Consider the following 19,297-nt stretch of genomic DNA (forward strand, 5'->3'; position numbering starts at 1 on the left):
AGGAAACATTTTCCTAGTGATATTCTCATTTTCTCTCTCTTCTTTTTCTTTCAACTAACGAGAGTCTTGTATTCAGTAAAAATGTGTATTTTGAAACTACAGTTTCAAATTTGAAAGCAGTGACAATACAGTAATATATTTTCTCTTAAGTCATAACTTAGAAATGGAAGAAATGTTGCATTTTATTCCAAAAATAATCCATTTTACTTGCATCCTGGTATATGTCTTGGCTATGATGGCATTTATTTAAATTGGAGCTGAGGAGATCTGTGGAAATGAGTGACTAAAATTACATGCATAAGAAAGGGAGTCACTTCAAATTACCACAGGAGATGAGAGGTATGTGAGATCAAGGTTTTTTTGTGTGGGTTTTTTTAATATTAAGTCCAGACATTACTTTGACAACCCCACAAAGGAGATGATTTAAGACTATGGCACCAAGCCTGCCAGAGTTCAAGAAGCCTTTGTATAGCACTTTCAGTCATGTGATAATAATTCTTGGTTATCCTGTGCAAGGCCAGGAGCTGGACTCGAGGATCTTTGTGTGTCCTTTCCAACTCAGGAGATTCTATGAAATAATCTTTGTTTTTCATTTAGCATTGGTGTTGCCTGTGATACATCAGAAAAAAAATGTTTCAGTTAATAAAAAGAAAAAGGTCTTAAATAAAAAAAGTAAGGAGGAAAACTCACAGAAAAGGACTTCCATAAAACGTACTACTGGATTCACTCAGCTAGTAGTTCCAGGTTTTCTTCTTGCCTGTGGCTTCTAATATGTGTTAATAGATTTATTAGAAGGAATTCATTTTGAGAAATGAGTCTAACAGTATACATGATTTATAATAATTGTATATATATGTGTTGTTTCAGAACTCTTAAATAGACAATACCCTGCTACAGACAGGACCCTCTTTAGGTAAAATGACACTAGTTATAAGCACTTCCTCATAGCAAGCAGAATTAACTTTTAAACAAGAGGTTCTGTATAGCTGATGCTGGTGGCTTTGTGTGTGGCTTTTTTTCTTCTTCCTTTTCTGTCTATTTTTTTCTTTTTGGTTGTAGTTGTATGTGTTTCTTTTTTAACTTTATAGTAATACTGGCATTGATTACAGCTCTAAAATCCTTAATGTCAAGTAACTGAAACTGTTTTTTTAAAACTGTTCAATGGTCCTCCTGGGCAGCCAAAAAACAATCTCTCATGCGTGCAAAGAGGTACACTTGTTACAGGTGTTTAATATCTACAGTATTTGCTGTAATTTTTAATTAAACATGCAGGTGCATCATTAAAAAAGGTCCATCTTTTGTTAGGGTGCCATGCACAAGTTTAATAACTCTCAGTATGCCATAGTTAGGTATGTCATGGTAGAGAATGCATTGCTATGGAGAAGAGAGCATGTGGATGTGTTTTTCAGCTGTCTTTATCTCTTCTGTGTGAATCAGAGAGCTCCAGTGAGTCAGAGTGTGACTCTGAAGATGACAGCAGCTGCTCCAGCAGTTCGGACTCGGACGTTATTGACGTCATTGCAGAAATTAAGCGTAAAAAAGCACACCCTGATCGTCTCCATGAAGAATTGTGGTACAATGATCCAGGACAGGTAGGGTGTGAGTGAAAAGTGCTGGGTGTCCAAAGGTCATTTTCCCAATAAATGGAAAATTCTGCCTTGTTGTCAAACATGCAGAGTGACTTCTATTTCAAAATGCTTTCTTTACCCCTCTTTTCCCTTTTCTCTCTCATCATCTTCAAAGCACTTCACTTTTGATTTCAAGAGTGTAGTTCCAGCTAATTAATCCTGGGGATTATTCATCTGGAATCATGTCTGACAGCGTTAATAAAAACTGAATTGCTAACAGTGTGCTAATGCTGTCCTTTTAGCCCTGAGATAAAGGTACACAACCGAGTTCTGTGGTGGAGAAAAGGCAATATGTTTACATCCTTTACAAATTTTTCACCTTAAGCTCTCAGCTCATAGTGATAAATAATGTTTTAAATATGCAGTTAATGCTTCTAATTTCTTGTCTAATGGTTCTTTTGTAATTGCATAGAGATTTTAGTTCTCATTAAATGTAATTGCTGAGCTTATGAAGTGCTGTTTTGAATGTACACATTGCACAGAAGACTAGTTTTTGTTTGCAAATTCACCATCTTCATCTTTCTTACTTAAATATTTTACAGTCTATTCTCTCATTTCATGTGTCACTTTAGTAAATTTATTTTTCGGGCACTTTGTGTGATGTATGAGTTTAGCATGCAACAAATCATAATGTGAAGAGATACTGCAATGCATATTGCCACTGTGGTAATTCAAAAGTCTGTTGAATATTCTATTACAGATTCATATTTATGCTTCTAGTTAAAAAAAATGATTGAGCATAGCTAGCTGTTTTTATTTGTATGGAAAACAAAATTAGCGAACTGTTTAGATATTTAACTGAAAAAAATTGTGTAGCTCTTGGGCACACTTCAAAGTAATGTTCTGTGGAGAATATTAGCGGGGAAAAAAGTGGAATAACTGTAGAAAGGATAGATTCAGGAATGTTTAGTATTTGAGTTTCCTGCTGAAAAATGTTCTTTCCCAAAACTTTCTTGAGACTGACTCTTCATCTTTCTTGAAAGACCTAAAATCAGTCATGGTGAGCTTGTGAATGCTGTACTACTTGTGTGTAGATTTAATTTGAAAACATTTGAAGTTTTCATAGGTATTTATCTGGTGTGTTACAATGCTTTTTGTCAATAAATAAAACAGGAATGATTGCCATGCACACTGATATATACAAGTACACTGTCTGACATGGAACTTGATTTGTAGGATGGATCTTTCCAGCCCTTCAATCTGAGAAGTTGGTTTGTTAATTTCGATAATCTCCAGCAGCACTGACAGTTGCCAGAAAATAAATTGTTAAATTCAATGCCACCGCAGTGGCTTTTGCCTTACAAATGTGATCTGTTTGTTTGTGTTACTCTGTTGGTCAGAGAAGGTGTTGCCTATGTAAATTTGTGATCCTTCACCATCATTCTACCATCACTTCTTGATTGCTGTCCTGCATTTTTTTCTATGAGCAGTGTTGCTAGGGACAAGATAGATGCATATCTGAGTTGCTTCTCAAGTCTTGAGCTTTACAGGTGCTTCACATTTCTCTCAGTTTTGGTCTGTGCATTTTGGTCTGTGCATTTTGGTCTGTGCATTTGATATAAAAGAGGCAGTATTAATGCTGACCAGTTATAAGAACTAGAGATTATATTTTTGAAAATAAGTGATGATTATTTAAATAGCCTCAGTAGACCCTTTGTTTTGCAACACTGATGAGCCATTATCTCTTGACTGCGTTTTTAACTGTCTTGTCACTGTATAAGCCAGTGAGGAAGTAAGCTTCTACCAATGGACATGAGTCAATTTCTTTGAACCTGTTCTTTCCTCGAGGGTCTTAGTGTCATGTCACTCCATTGTTAAGGTCCTGTGACCCAAGTTTCCAAAGGAGTAGGGAAGTGCTCTGCTTCTTATGTGCCTTTGCACATATGCATTGTGCGAGTCTGAGGAAGTAAACTGAGGTGAACATTCAGAAAATTACCATCAAAACTGAAAGGTTGCATCCCTATCCCAACTGCCTAAAGCTAACATTAACAGTGGTTTAGTGGTTCTTGCTTCCTGTAGTAACTTCACATTATATCTAGCATTTGATGATGCCATTTAGCCCCACCGTGGATGCTGTTTATGTTTTTGACACTGCCTGTAATAGCACAGAAAGTTCTGCTGGTTTTTCTATTGCATTGCAAAGTTACTGTTTTGTTGGGTTTTTTTTTTCCCCAAGTCTAAAAGAAGTTTAAGTTCTTGGATTCAAACTTTGATTAAAACTTTGGGTTGGGAACTTAATTTGTTTCTCTGTTTTGTTTCTGGGCTTCTTTTGTTGGATTTCTGCGATGAGCATAATGTTCAGAGCAGAAAGCTTTAGGCTGTTGCAGTAGTTGATAGTCTGCATTGATCTTGGTCATAAAAGTGAAAAGCAAGACACTAGCTTTTTAATGTGTGCCCTGGCCCCTTTTGGTATAGTTGCTTCATGCTCCCATACAGAATACTCAAGTGAGTATTTCTTCCCCCTTTATCTTTTTTACTGACCTGTTCACAGGATGGATTTAAAGTATTCCCATTAGTTCTTTAAAGCACCAAGTAAAATCTTTGAATGGTCTGCATTTCAGGGGATAGCCTTGTCCTGTGGCAAAGAGCTTGGTTGAGGATGGGTTTTTAGTCAGAGAACTCAGCGCAGCTGTTTGAATGTGGAGATTTCAGCGAGTAAATATTGACATGTGCATGTTTAGGACCTGAATTTCATTTTAGGCAGTCAGCATGCTGTTTGTTTAGGAGCAGTGGAAAAGAGGTATATCATGGCAGGGTGGTAGAATTCTGCTGAGAGTGTTTTCCCATCTTGTGCTTCTGAAACAGGGATGAAGTACTAATGCTGTTGTGCCATTTTCTTGCATCAGTCTATACTGTTTTCAGTTTTATTGGCTTAAGAACATCCACTTAATCTAAGTATGACAGGCTTTTAGAAGCATCAGCACTCAGGGCATTAAAACCAACATACTTTTCCAAAACCACTTTTCAATAAAACCGGAATCCTGTTTTTTCTCGACAGATGAATGATGGACCTTTGTGCAAGTGCAGTGCTAAAGCCCGACGGACAGGAATAAGACATGGCATTTATCCTGGTGAAGAGGTATTAGTAATTCTAAGGATTGCAATTATGAATACAAACTTGCAGCTGTAAATTCCTGCTTGGGTTGATCTGAGGGGTTTTTCCTGTGATTTACAGGCTGAGTAAAAAAACCACTTGAGCAACTTTAAATCCCTTAGTTGCATAACCTCCTATTTAAAATGCAATATTTAAATTAAATCCACCTGAAAACTGTAGAAAACTTTTGTCTGCATTTGCTTAGTTTTAGGTTTGTTTAGTTTTTTTTAAGCTTCTGAAACACAATTGTGTTAATAGAAAAGAACTTGTGATCAAAGATCTACTATCTTCAAGTGGATGAATATGTTGTGAAGGGCCCACTTTGTGAAGTGATTGCTTTAAAAGAAAAAGTAAATAGTAATTCTGCTACTGAAAGAAGCAGAAGGCTTGTCAGGAGGCATTCTTGTCTAACATGTAGGCAGGCTTTACAATTCATCTTGGTACTTTTTCTTGAAAAATTTTATTTTTCAGCAGGCCTTCTTACATGTATTTACTGAAACAATCTTTTATTTCTCTGCAGTTAAAGAGTTATGAATGTTTCTGTGATTTATTTGAGTTCAGAAAATTGGCTTTGGTCTGAAGCTTACTATAAATTGCTCCAGTTCAGAATCTATTCTTCCCCATGTTACATCTAGTGTTCTTCTTGCAGAGGAGGGAGAAAATTTAGGAGGAGAAAACTACTATATATAAAACTTGCTGCATGAAGGCAGCTGCTCCCTGGAACAAGGCCATCTGGGAATCCAAGGTTTCACAAAATCTCCTAGGATATACTACTTTTCACAGTGTCCTGTAGATGAAATTGCCTAATTTTGAACTAGTTTGTTGGCAGCCGTCTTGTCACAGCAGTGAGAAGCTTATTTTGGGGCTGAAGAGCTGGTGTCATCACCCTGCTTACTGCATAGGTTTTCCAGGTGGTGGTTGTGGTGTAGCTGCCTTGCCCATTGCACAGACCAAGTTTAGTTCTGCTGTTTAGAGTGGTATCTTGCTCACTGCAGTGGTTTTATTCTTTTTCCCATGCAGACAGGTGTATTCCAAACAGGCTGGTGGCAGCCTCCAAACTGCAGCAAGTTGTATGTAGGGCATATGAAAAACTGGTTTTGTCTGACTGTGGACGAGTTTAGGTCTTTACACGGGACTGCTTCTGAGCAAGCTGGAAGGAAACATTAATCCCAGGTGTCTGGCTGCCTTTGGACCTCAAAGTCAAGCATTACAACCTGGGAGATAGATGGGGTTATCAGACCTTCCTCTGTGGTAATAGACTAATGCCTTCTCTTCAGGCCTCAGATTTCCCCCAAGCAGATGAGCTGATACATGTTTATCATGATAATGTACCTTGAGATCTTCTCATGTGATGTCCAGGCTCCTCTTCATAAGCTTTTAAAATGTGTTTCCTGAAACAAATTTGTATCAGAGAGGAAATTAGTCTGGAATGTAAACAGCTAACTGTTGTGTGCAAGAGAGGTGGAGAGTAAAATGGAAAATGGAAAAAAAACTTCACCCTTTTTTGCTTTTGAGTAGCTTTAAAAATATTTCTTGAAGTGAAAATAGAGATAAGGCCACACTTTCCTCCTTTCCAGAATACTTAATTATGACCACCTGCTTTTATTTAATTTTTCCTAATGCATATTTCATGGCTATTAGAAATGCTTTATTCTCCCTTTTAATCTAAATGTGCCTTGACTCTACACATAATTCTACTTATCTCTTTCTTTAAGCCCATTAAACCATGTCGCCCCATGACCAACAATGCTGGAAGACTGTACCACTATCGAATTACTGTGTCACCTCCCACAAATTTCTTAGTAAGTACTTTATAAATAATTTGAACTAGGACTCTGATTTTGGTTTTGGTGCCAAAAGTCATACTGCTTCTTGCTTACTCCGTGGTGGTTTTGTTTGCTTTTTTAAGACAGACAGACCTACTGTTATTGAGTATGATGACCATGAATATATCTTTGAAGGGTTCTCCATGTTTGCACATGCCCCACTAACAAACGTGAGTATGGTCATTGCTACATACAGGGAGTTTCTTTAGAAGGTGCTCATTCTGCCCCGAAGCAAAACTTCTCCAAAAAAAAAATACACGTATGCTACAAACATCTTGCCCAGCACTGGGGACAGGGGAAAGATAATGAGCTAATGAGTCTCAGGTTTTGTCTGGACTGATTGTGGTAAGCAGCATCGTTGAACTGTGACTGAGGGTGTGATGTGCATCGAAATAATATTTTTAAGTGTTTCACAGTTTGGAAGTGAATTAAACAACTTGTTTAAACTGCTAATTGGATTTAAATTGGATGAATGGGTTTATTAAGTTGACAAGGTTTAAAACAACTAGAAAGGACAACAAAAAAAGATTTTCCCTTCAAGTGACAAATGAAATTTTTTATAGATCCATTCTAGAGGAATTTCTCTCTTCCTAAAACTTACCTAGATGTATCCAATACTTTCTAACAGCTGTTCACCTTCTTCAGGATCTAGCAAGTTACGATTTTTAGTAAAAGATGTAGGTATATACAGGTGTTTTAATTTTATGTTTTGAAAGCAAATGCAACAAGAAAAGGATGTGATTGGTATTTGGCTGCTTTTCTTTTCCAGTATAAGCTGAGTTAGCCAAATGTGAATGGAAAATGTGCAGATGCCTAATTTCTGTACACTTGCAGATTTTTTGGTGTCTAGGTTATTTCAAGGTTTTCTCAAAAAATTCACTGTGTGTTAGTTTCTGTGGGTTTTATACCTATTTCTAGCTACATTATCAATGCCACAACTCAGTGTAAGAATGGTTATGAACACAGGACTGGGATGTAACAGTAAAGGACTGGGATATAGGATACTGGAAGTGGGAGACACTGAGAACAAATTGCTTTGACCCCAACAGTTTGCTTACATAGTGGATATGATGACACTTTAGTTTTGGTGGTCAGGGGAAGGGACTCTTGTTGACAAGTCAGTGAGAGAGTGGCATGGCAATGGGAAGCGCTGCTGCCCAGTAGCATTAACTCAGCCTCGGGGTAATTTGTCTCAAGGCTTTATGTTTTCACTTTGCAGAAGAGCAAAAAGGAGCAGTTTGGTTTTACTCACTTTAAAAGAATAAGAAGACCCCCTTATCGCTATAATTTTTGTGTCTACTGTGTGACAGGAAGGCAGAGAGTTATAGAAACCTTTCCTATACAGACAACAAGGAATATTCTTCTTTTATATGGTAGTTAGTGAAGATACTGAGCTTACTCTTACTGTAAAGTGTATGTGTGTTTTTCCTTGTTCCAAATAGGGGAAGTGATCAGCTACAAATGATTACTTTTTTTACGGAGTTAATACAAAGCAACACTAAGGTGTCAGTTCCTGTTACTAACAGGTATAAAGGGCTTTGGAAGGAGTCTCTTGATGTCGTGAGATGATTTTTGGTATACAATATAAAACCTGCTCTTTGAGGGACAGTTTGGAACATATTTGAGAAAAGGGAGGTAGCAAAAGATAGTAAAAATAGAGATCTGAACACCAACATCTTTGCATTAACCAAATTTCTCTAGTATGAAGTCTTAGGTTTGCACAGTTAGGGTTATTACTGAGTTAGTACTGTTATTACTGAGTAATAACTGAGAAGCTCAAGTATTAGGGAAAATGGTTAGTAAAGCCATATGAAAAATTATAATTTTCATATTATAAATACCAAACCAGTTTTACAGTACCAACCACATGCTCCTTTACTGTGTATTTGCTTGTGTACATAGAACTTCAGTTCATGGAGATCTTAGTTGTGGTCACTTCTCTAAAGTATTCCACTTCTAGTTTAAATTATGTGTTAGAAAGTAAGTAAACAATCCCTGTACTTTTTTTAAGCCTCACTGATTTAAGTGTGATAGGTTTTCATCTGCTTAGATTCTAAATGGTATATTTAACTTCCAAGGTTTTGGGAGGGTTCTGTATTCACATTTAATTCACACAAATTTTAAGAAATGCAGTTTTGTTTGGTCATTTGGTGCAGCTTCTTAATTTATCATGCAAATGGCAAAAGATTTTTGTAGTCAAAATAGCCAAACATTTGACAGTGGGCTGTAAGAAGATGCAGGCAGAATATTGCACCTCTGCTATGTACATTGATTTCTTTGCAACCCCAGCACCGTTTAGATATTTATTTGTGTGCTTATCAATGTAAAATAACCTTGGGTTGCTTTCACGGATCATGGTATTGTTCTAAGATTCTGTTATACTTTTGAGGCCAGTGAGTAGTAAAACTTGGTAAGAGCTGTAGATGTGTAAGGAAAAATTAGTAATTTTTGTAGTCTTTTAGGAATTTATGGTTTTTTCTCTGAAAATCCCACTGTAAAAAAAAGTAAGTACTTCAGCAGTTTATGGACTGTAAACAAAGGAACCTCTAAAGGTGAAAAAAAGGAATTAGATGTTTGTCTAGCTAGCTAGTCGAGTGAAATTCTGAGAATATTTATTGAATGAAATTATTATAAAACTATAAATTTATCCTGAAGCTGTTACATTGTGTTGCTTTGACTTAAAAACGCATTTTAAGACAATATAGCTGACAGAATTGGCAGTGTGCTAAAAACATCTTGCTGTGTACATCTCTGTATCAATCTGACATGTTGTGTCACAAACAACAAATTCACTTGCAAGTATCCAAGTAAGAGAAGATACAGGTTTTCTGAGGTTTACAGGTGTACTTCTAAGGAAAATTTCATCTCCAGTAGATGGCATTATTTAACCTTCCTTTACCATTCCTCCTGTCAGCATTGGTTTTATTACTGAGGGGAAGGCTGGAACTGGTACTCCCTTTACAGGTGCTTGTGTTCTTGCATCTGCATGATCCCCTAGAGCAGCTGTTGTAGTAAGTGCCCTTTTCAGCAGAGAGTTAGACCTTTGCGTACAAACTTGTATTAACTGTGCATTTGATGCTGGATAGTTTTTGATGCTGAATTTCTTTTCCTTCCAGATTCCTCTATGCAAAGTAATCAGGTTTAACATTGACTATACAATTCATTTCATTGAGGAGATGATGCCTGAGGTAAGATGGATAATTAGTCTAAAATTCAGATATGTTTAATGGATTAAACTCTTCAGTATCCCACCTGTGAAGTCTGTGAGAGACTGGCTGTGTTCTGAACAAGTGGCTGAAACAGAACTTGCACTTACAGGTGCTGGCATAAATCCATCTACCTAGGCTATTATATATTGAAATCAAATAGTAAGAAGTGCTTATATCCATAGGTTCCCTTCATTTTAAGTTATATACAATATATGTCAGGTTCTCTTATCTGTAAATTGAGTTAGGCATTACTTTTCCCTATTGTATGACAAAAATAAGGTATATGGAGACACTCCTTAGCCAGGACCACATTAGTCAGTGGCAGAGCTGAAACTTAATCAGAAGTTTAAAGCTCTGAAGATTGCTTATCAGTACTTAATATAAGCTGTTGCCAAAACAAATTTCCTGTGGGTACAAACAAAGCACATTGAGTTCGTAATCTGTTTGTGGTGGGTTTTTTATTACAAATTAATACCTGGTGGAGCCAGTTTGAAAAGTAAATTGCTGCAGTGGAACAGCATGCGTAGGTACTGAAACACCCCTGCATATTAACTACAAAGATAGGATCAGTATTTAATTTAGTCACATATATTTACATTTTTCTTTCTAGTTATCTCTTTTTTTTATTGCTCAGTAGCACCTAAATATATGCAACAGCCCTAAAATTCCTCAGAAAAACTAATGTGATCAAAGCAATTAGTTTCTTGTTAGTGAATGTACTGTGTTGTCTGCAAATCTTGAACTGAAGCAATAACTAGCCACCAAGCAAAATAGGGAAGTGACCAGTTTTGGGGGCTTCTGGATAAATGACTGCAGTATTATTTGCAGACCATCTTTACTAATGATTTGTGAAAGAGATTGTGGTATTGAGTTTGGAATTTGTGTCTAATATCATACATGCACAATTTGTATCAATCTGTCCTGATTTTGTTTGTTCAGGAAAGTTTTTTAAGTTCCATCACTGAAGGAGCAACTTCCTCACTTGATGAAAAGAATCTGTTTTTTTTTCCCTTCATCCTTTTTCGTCCTCTTCTGCTGGCTATTGAGGTCATAATCCTCAATTTGTGTTGCACTGATACTTGCTATGAAAGTGATAATGATACCACAGACAGTGGTTTATAAACATTTAATATGAGCACGTGGGGAAAAAACTGAATTATGAAAAAGATATTTCTCAGAAATGTGTCATTTGCATAGCTTGCTCAGGTGGAAGGGGTTTTAGTGCTTGGAAGATTATTGCAGGTTCATAATTTCTGCCTATAGTGTTGATTTGGACATTGAATAAAGAGGATTCAATGCCATTCTTTCTTGACAGTGCTTTCTAAAGAGACCACTCTACTGTGTTGGAGTAGATGATCACAGATATATCAATACTGTTTCCAAAACCAGTATCTAGTGGTGGGCAAATATGAAGACAATGTTTCTTTCTTCGTGTTTTATTTAACTATATATGAATGGCATTTTTTAATTGCACAGTGTTATATAGTTATAATTTTGGTCTATTTTTTGTTTCCCCAGAATTTTTGTGTGAGAGGCCTTGAGCTGTTCTCTTCATATCTGTTCAAAGATATTTTGGAGTTGTATGACTGGAATCTTAAAGGTAACTTCGCCTTTGAGACGGTCCTCAATATAGCGAAGTAACTGCTGTTTTCCATGAGAGGGACAAACTTCTATTTATTCTTCAAGAAGATGAAATTAGAGTTCAACAGTCTGAGCTGTAGCAATGAAAATGCACAAACTTGGCACTGCACTCTCACAAATAAACTAAATTTCTACCTTAACCCAGAACTTTTATTTTTAATCAAACAGCAAATATTACTGTGTATTTAATATTACAGAGTATCATGTGAATGGTATTTTGAAATCCAGCGCGTCAGGTAAACTATTCTCTTTTTACAAGCTAACAAACAAGTTACTATAATGTATTTCTCTGTAGTCAACTTGCAAAGCAGTGTCATACAGACAGCAGTGGAGGGATAATGTTTTCATTATAGCTGAATGTTTTCGTCTTTTGACAAGATGAAAATACTTGTTCCTGTGAAGACTGTGACAAAGGAGAATACTTCCCATGGTCTAAAAAAAAATGAGAGTATCAGAGGAATTACATTTCAGTATCTGTAGGTCTGTTTGGGTGTCTTGACTTTGTGGCGAGGCACTCTGCACTTAATGCAATTAGACAGAGTTAAACACAGGTTTAATATATTTTGGGTAGCCTTTGGTTTGATAATATATTCTACTATCAGTGTTGTCTTCCCGATCACTGCTTCTGATTGTTCTTTATTTTTTTAACACCAGGTAATTACAGGTTTAGATTTTATTTTCTTGCAAAGCTTTATATGATGAATAGGGAATTAAAAAAAAACAACACAAAATGATACCATGGAAATTTCCTTGTTATCTTTGTTATGATAAACAAAAAACACCCCACTAATTGGAAGGAGATAATAAACTACTGCTTGTATCTGTAAGGCTTAAGTGAAATAATGGATTATATAAACCAATCTTTTTGTATTACTGTTTTAGTTAAAAGTACTGGGGTTTTTGTTAGGTTCTTCTTATTTTGAAATTATTTAATTTTTTTTAAAATTGCCTGTGTGAAATCTTTCACTACAAGTTGTCTCTCTTCCTTTTTTTTTTTTGTTACTTTTTGGATTGAAGCTTAAACACTGTCAAATGTAATCACCATTCACTGATTTCATCTGCAGCAAAGTTGCCTCTTTCTTCTTTTGCAAATATGTTGCTGTTCATAAATTTTCTGTATTTTTTCATATTTAAGGTCCTTCACTTGAAAATGATTCTGTTTCCTGCCCCCGATACCACTTCATGCCGCGGTTCGTGAGATTTCTTCCAGGTAATGTTTGTATTATATAGCTTTATACAAATTAAATCTAAAAAAACCCAAAAAACCTGCCCTATCCCCCACCCCCAGAAAAAAACCTCCACAAAAAAACCCTTATTGCAAGTCAAATGGTCCAGTCAGTGCAGAGATATGGTGCTTCTACCTGAAGTCTTCAGTGCTTGCTGGCAGTGCAGATGGTTTACTCAGAACTGGAATTCAGATGGGCAAGCCAAGTCTTGCTTCCAGCTTTTGTCTCTGTAGTCCTTTTAGGCAGTGCTGGGTCCTCATTGTCCTGCTCTCTAATAGAATAGAGCTGTGGCATTTGAGAAGTGCTGTCACCTAATCTCACACATTTCATGTCCCCCTGCTCTTCAGGGTGCCATGTGGTTAGATTCCTGATGTGCAAGGGTCAGCATGATTGACACATTGAGCGCATGTTTTTCTGATTGGTTCTTTGTTCTAATGCAAGCTTAGACCTTGCAGCAAATACTGAAAGACAAAAACCATCATTCCAGTGTAGTTCAACCCTGGTCTGCCAGCCAAGGAAGATTCCGTGTGGAGCATTGCGCTCATTTGGAGTGAACAGCTTACATAGGCATTTAACACATCCTACGATACCAGGACAGACTTTCAGTTGGTGTAAATGTCATGGCTCCATTGAAAATGTGTCCTGCTGAGATCCTGCCAGTGATTGCTCCAGGAAGGTTATGTGGAGAGCAGGATGTGTTTCAGCTGCGGGATTTAGGGTGCAGATGAAACGTGGAACAACCTTCATCAAGAGGGCTGTGACCTGGAGGTGCTCTCTGCTCTGGGCTTTGAAACTTAGTTGGGATATTAATTACAGCTGGAGCAAAATGAGATTTGGCTCGTTACTGTGGAGAATACTGATGGCTAGATGACTGTATTTCTAATTGTTGTTCCTTCCTGGATACACAGCACTGTTCAATCAGAAGCAGAGCTCTGAGGCTTGCTAGCAAACATTGATTTGGTTTTGCTGAAGCAATTTACAAAATAAACCATCAAGCCACATGTGGCTGATTAACTTGACCTCATCACAAAATGAGAACAAGTTTGTCCTGCTTGGTCTGTGTAGCTTGAGGGTGCTTTCCTGTTCAGGGTTTTTCTATTCTGATTTTTTTTTTAATTATTTTAGTTTAGAAGTCAGCTCTTTCTGTGCTATTGGGTTGTTTACTGATAGGGAGAGATAAGTCTCCATAATATGTCTTCCTGTGTACTGCTTCTTCTTTAAGGTCCCCAGCCTTCTAACTCTTTTTTAAAAATGTCTTTTTCCTGATATTTCTGCGTATATAGTTGCCTTTTAGCATCTTTTTGACAGGTGTTTTTTAATCAAGTTTTCATTTTTTATTGATTATTTTTTGAGATATCCTTGGAGATTTTTAATTTTCAGAGAGTGGGAATCTATTTCCTTCAGGTATGTTTGCAGAACGCTATTTATGTCTAATCAAAGAAGATGTTGGTGCATCAGATCTCCACACATCCATCAGCTGTCTCTTTGAAGATAGAAATGAATTGCTGATGTCCCATCCCCTCTACTTTTCTTTCTTACTTCCCTAAAATGGTCTAAAAATAATGAGGCTTGGGATGTCAAGTTTTCTATGAGGATTTACTTAGGGACAAGCCTTGGGGTAGCTCTGAGCTAGTCATACCAGGTTTACTGAGATGCATAGCATGCAGAATAGTTGCTGTATTGTGTTCACTCTCATAGGTTTTTACGATGATAGCTGTAATCAGGGAGTAAAAAACCAGAAAAAAACACATTTGAGGTCCCAACTACTGCATATTCTGACCCAGAAAGGGTCTCTAACTTTCATTTGGCGCAGCTGTCTTCAGTGTACACAACCTGTACAGAATCTTCAGTGGATTAGGATGCACTTATATTTTAGTTATTTTGGATGTTGGCTGCCTTTTACATAGGACTATAATCTAGTTGTTGACAAAGAACAGTCTTGTGAGGAGAGTCCCCCTTTAATATGAAGGAAAACTTCGCACATTTAAAAATCGGTCCCTGTAGCTATTTAGAAATCTTTTCCATTTCCAGTGAGGTTTGGAGTGCATCTTCCCCACTTAAGATTCCCTCTTGGAGTTTAAGGGAGTTAATTGTTCTGAGAGGCCAAGTTACACTATACCCTTCCATCATTTCTGTGCAGTAGTGCTGTAATCCCAGCTGAAGTAAGAGAAGGGCTGTTCCCTCACAAATCTCGTAGACCACATCATCTTACACAGTGCAGCTGTTGTGCAGCAGCTCTGCAAGGCTTTTCCAGCGTGCCTGGGATCACACTCCTTGTGCTGTGGTGTCATCCCCCATATTGCTCTAAGGTTTTACTTCTGGATTGTCAGCACTTCTCTTTTGTGGGTGTGGTGATAGAGAGAATATACTCAGCAGCTGGACCAGATTGTTTCTGCTCCCTGGGGGAGGGAAATCAATGTTTGTGCTCTGTGGGGATAAAACTTGAAGATTCCTCCATACCTACAGGTTAACACCCAAGAGGGAGTTGGAGAGATGTATGTCAAAATTAAAGCATTGTAGTAACATGTAGTGACTTTTTACTTACATGAGCAAACATACTGAATTTGAATAGTCATTGTCTTCTGAGTGGGGTGATCTGTCAGGACCTTCACTCACTTGCCTGTTTCCATATTCACATCTGTAGCCTGCTACGTGAAGCCAGTCAGATTATAGTGTCTTCTTTTGTTACAAGCAGCCTTTGCTGTGCATTTTTCCTGGGGTCTCAGAGGTATTTAGTAATTTGCACATGCCCTTGATTCATTTAGTGACAGAAGACAGCATGAGGCTCTTTAGTCTTCATTACTGCAGTTACAGCATGTAAGCACTACAGATGAGTTTAAAGTGCAGGGATAGCTTGGTACATTCATCCAGAAGTATCCTGTAAAATTTTGAGTGTTCTTAAAAAAAGCTGCATAATGCCTAAAGGCTTTTTAACTGCTGTTGTAAAAAGAATGATAAAATTGCAAAAAGGAAGATACAACTGGACAACATAACTGATCTGCCTACTCATTTTAAAGTTTGTTCAGGCAAGTTAGAAACTTCTACTTTACAGTACAATGGAACTGTTACTCCTACCGCTATTGCTGTTATTGCTTTAGTTTAGCAAAGTGTTTATGCATGTGCAGTATTCATCAGTAAAACATTTATTTGCCTTCATATTTGTCAAATCACTTAAGCATTTTGCATTTTATTTTGCTCATGCAAATGTTTTGTGTTCTGCATATTTTCTCTTATGCTCATGCTTTAGGAGTCAATCTCTGAAATGTGTTTTATTTGTTTATGGTTTTAAGATGGAGGAAAAGAAGTACTCTCAATGCATCAGATTCTTCTCTACTTGTTACGATGCAGTAAAGCTCTGGTGCCTGAGGAGGAGATTGCCAACATGCTTCAGTGGGAAGAACTGGAATGGCAGAAATATGCAGAAGAGTGCAAAGGGATGATCGTTACCAGCCCTGGCATGGTAGAGCAAATAAATAATTTTTTGGCCTTTTGAACAATCCAATGACATGTACCTGTTTTATTGCAGAGAGGTTGTTACAGGCTAAATTAAAATGGCAAAAGGTGACCAGTGGCAGTTGCAGATTGCAATAGGAACAGTTTATTGACTTTTCACACCCTGAATTTTACCCTCCCCTGCTGTGTTGAAGGGCATATTTTCAGATGAGCACTGTTTCAATGTGCATGTTAAAAGGAACAGCTATATTTTATGTATGTAAAACTTCTTCAGACAGTATTTATATGCATGATCTCATTCTCTTTTCCCAGACACAGCACCGGAGAAATAGTAACTATTTGCTATTTACTTTCCTCTTCCTCTTGTGACCCCCTACTGACAGCTCTATTTAATGTGTGCTATCCTAATACCGCCTTGAATGTGGAAAAAGTTTCTGCCTATGTAGTTTTTTCCACCTTGTTTCTGTGTTGCTCTCACTCACGCTGAGGAATTTTGTGTCCGTTAATTAATGTATGTATTAATTTTCAGTGCCTAGTTTGAAACCCCTACGGCCTTATTATTTTTGGAACTACTGGTATTTTAAAGCACATGTTCTCTGAACACAGCTCCTTTCAACTCCAGTGTGTATGTGAATTCAGCCCATTATTCTGACTTTCACTTTAAAAAAATTTGGATCACAAGAAAAGATGAATGTCCACTAAAACCTGCAGAGTTGTATTTGTATAGATTGATCAGTATTGCAAAATGGTATCTTAGTAGTAGAGGCATATTTTGGACCTCATATTTGAGACGGACATTCAGCTTTCTCAGTAGTAATACCTTTCTTTGGCTTTATTTTCCTCCTTTGCTCATAGCTCAAATTCTTAGTTTCTGAAGAAAAAGTGTAACTTTGTACTATGCCTAAGAAGGAATTTAGTTTTTCAGCTGAAAAACCTGTACCCAAACTGCAGCAGCCAGGGTGATGTGCTAAATATATTTTCCTAGTTCATAATTTAAAGTATGTCAGCATAACATTTTGTAAACTACTTAAGTTTATAATAACTTGGGTCAGATAATTTTCCCCTTGATTTCACTCTGAGTGAAATAAAACTTTCTAAACAACAAGAATATTAGATTGTTTGTGGGAACATGAAATACAAAAACACATGTGAACTCTCACTATGGAAAATTCTACCTCAGCTGCTATAAATGAGTGCTAAACTAGAATCCCATAATAGAAATTGTTAGACAGCCTGAACAGCCTTAACTTGCTTGTGGTTTCTGTGATACAAGGTACATGATGGTCCACCAGTTGTCAGCATCTGAATGGTATGCACTAACATAACTTCAGTGATTTTGCTGAAGATACACTGATTTCTAGATTTCTAGCTAGAGGAAAATTCACTTTTTCGCATAGCATGAAGGAACCACATATATGTTCTTCCCTTGTGTGACAGAACTCTAAATGTCTGTATGTACAAGGCAGTGTGATTTGTGAATGGTAGTATTAATTCTGAGATCTTGTATGATTTTTTACTGGCAAACTTTGCATTCTACAAGGCAGTGTTTTCAGAGATGTGTGTGGACATCAAAATATGTAAGCATAAAGGAAATCTGTAGCACTTTGAAATGTCATGTTGTAATGGCATCATTAGAATATGTTTTTTTCTCTCAAGCTTACAATAGCCTTCTTCATTTGCGGATTTTTCACGTACATTGCAGCATATTGTATTGATTAAGAATGTAAGTGAAAAACAGAGTATGAAAGTGTTATCTACGCATTTTACAATATTAAAAGAAAAAACGGTTCTGTTGGAGAGACAATGTGAAACTGTTTTAGGAAATGACAGGTCTTCATTATATCCCCTTGACACAACAAAGTAAATACACTTAAATTTTGTTTTGCTGTGCACCATCTCTTCAGAAATAATTCCTCCTAGATCAAATCTGGGTTTTTTGGTGTGTTTTATTTTATTTTCTTCAATGTGAGGATATATATATGCAATATGGAGAAGGGAAAAAAAACTTCAATTGGATATGAATCCCACTTAACTAACAATAGTTCAGCATTATTTAAAATTATTCAATGGTGTTATTCATGGTGTTTCATTAGTCCAATGAAACTTTGTATTGGAATAGATTTATAAGTTCACAAATTTTAGTCATCTTTCATACTTCACTCTTCCTAAAATATTGATGGTTTTCTCACTACTCCATAAATACATATATATTAACATATTTCTGTACTACATCTGCATGCTATTTCATGTTGTGTTCTAATGTCAACAGAGCCATGGTTGATGAGATTTGGAGTAGGAAGCAAAAATAACAGGCCTCTGTTCTGTTAGAATTTCTTCGGTTTTGATGTGACTTTAAAGGCAAGGTTGTGATTATTGGATAGTCTATCAAAGCTGTTTTAAAAGAGCACAGGGATAAAACTCTGGAAGAATAACATCTAATTTGCTTGCATCCTGTCTGCTGGTGCACAATTTATACTCGATGTTTCTGTAAGTTGCTGTTTGTTCATTTAACCTTCAGAAAGGGCACTGAGAGGAGGCTGGTTTCACAATAAAATAAAGCATAGCCCAGCTACACCCCTTTCTTAACTGTCAGTGAGGGAGCAGTTGTGATTAAGTCTTGGAGAAGTTCTTTCTTCTTGGTTGTTATCAGCCATCTGTGAACAGTTGTGTAACTGAGTGACAAAATGCAAGGCAGTGTCATGGAAATGAAGAGTAGTAGTCTGTTTTTTTAAATTTATTGATTAAAATTGGTATATTGACTATAATCATTGGTTTATATTTTCTTAATCATATTTTGCTGACCTTGTTCTCAGAGGAGTTGTGTATCAAGGCTTCTTTTCTAAGGGGGACAGGGATGGGAGAAATTCCTCATTTCATATTAAGAGTGGAGAGAACCAACAAACAATTTATGAGAAGATAAAAATGTTTCTAATTGGCTTTGTGCAAACCCCACAGAACCAGAAACTTAAATTTCAGGACTTTAAGCTCTGGTTTAATGAACAATATTCTGTCTGCTGCAAAACCCTCCCCATGTTTTTCTTTCGGGGTTTATTTTTTGTCCTAATCCTTTTTTATAAGAAGTGTTATGGGGAAAACCTTTTCTCTGTTTTTCTTTTTTTGTTTTTACCCAGCAGCTTTAACTAATTGAAAAAGTTCAACTAATTTAACTATGTTAAATCATAACTAACCTAAGTATTTTTTTTCCTATTTTTCTGCCTGG

At 36.8% G+C, this 19,297-nt stretch overlaps 1 protein-coding gene across 3 annotated transcripts in view; it reads left to right on the forward strand.

Annotated features, from left to right (window-relative positions):
• The window catches only part of DROSHA (drosha ribonuclease III), a 71,849-nt gene that overhangs the window by 10,603 nt on the left and 41,949 nt on the right, over positions 1–19,297 (forward strand). For all 3 annotated transcript variants that reach the window (XM_085052096.1, XM_085052093.1, XM_085052094.1), the window contains 8 exons: positions 1,438–1,592; positions 4,627–4,707; positions 6,438–6,524; positions 6,632–6,718; positions 9,665–9,736; positions 11,276–11,357; positions 12,534–12,608; positions 15,915–16,084. In XM_085052096.1, coding sequence (XP_084908222.1) covers positions 1,438–1,592; positions 4,627–4,707; positions 6,438–6,524; positions 6,632–6,718; positions 9,665–9,736; positions 11,276–11,357; positions 12,534–12,608; positions 15,915–16,084 — 809 coding nt within the window. The remainder of the gene's footprint in view (positions 1–1,437; positions 1,593–4,626; positions 4,708–6,437; positions 6,525–6,631; positions 6,719–9,664; positions 9,737–11,275; positions 11,358–12,533; positions 12,609–15,914; positions 16,085–19,297) is intronic.

Source organism: Lichenostomus cassidix, chromosome 2 (assembly GCF_008360975.1).
Source record: "Lichenostomus cassidix isolate B80296 chromosome 2, HeHo_3.0, whole genome shotgun sequence".
Taxonomy (NCBI): domain Eukaryota; kingdom Metazoa; phylum Chordata; class Aves; order Passeriformes; family Meliphagidae; genus Lichenostomus; species Lichenostomus cassidix.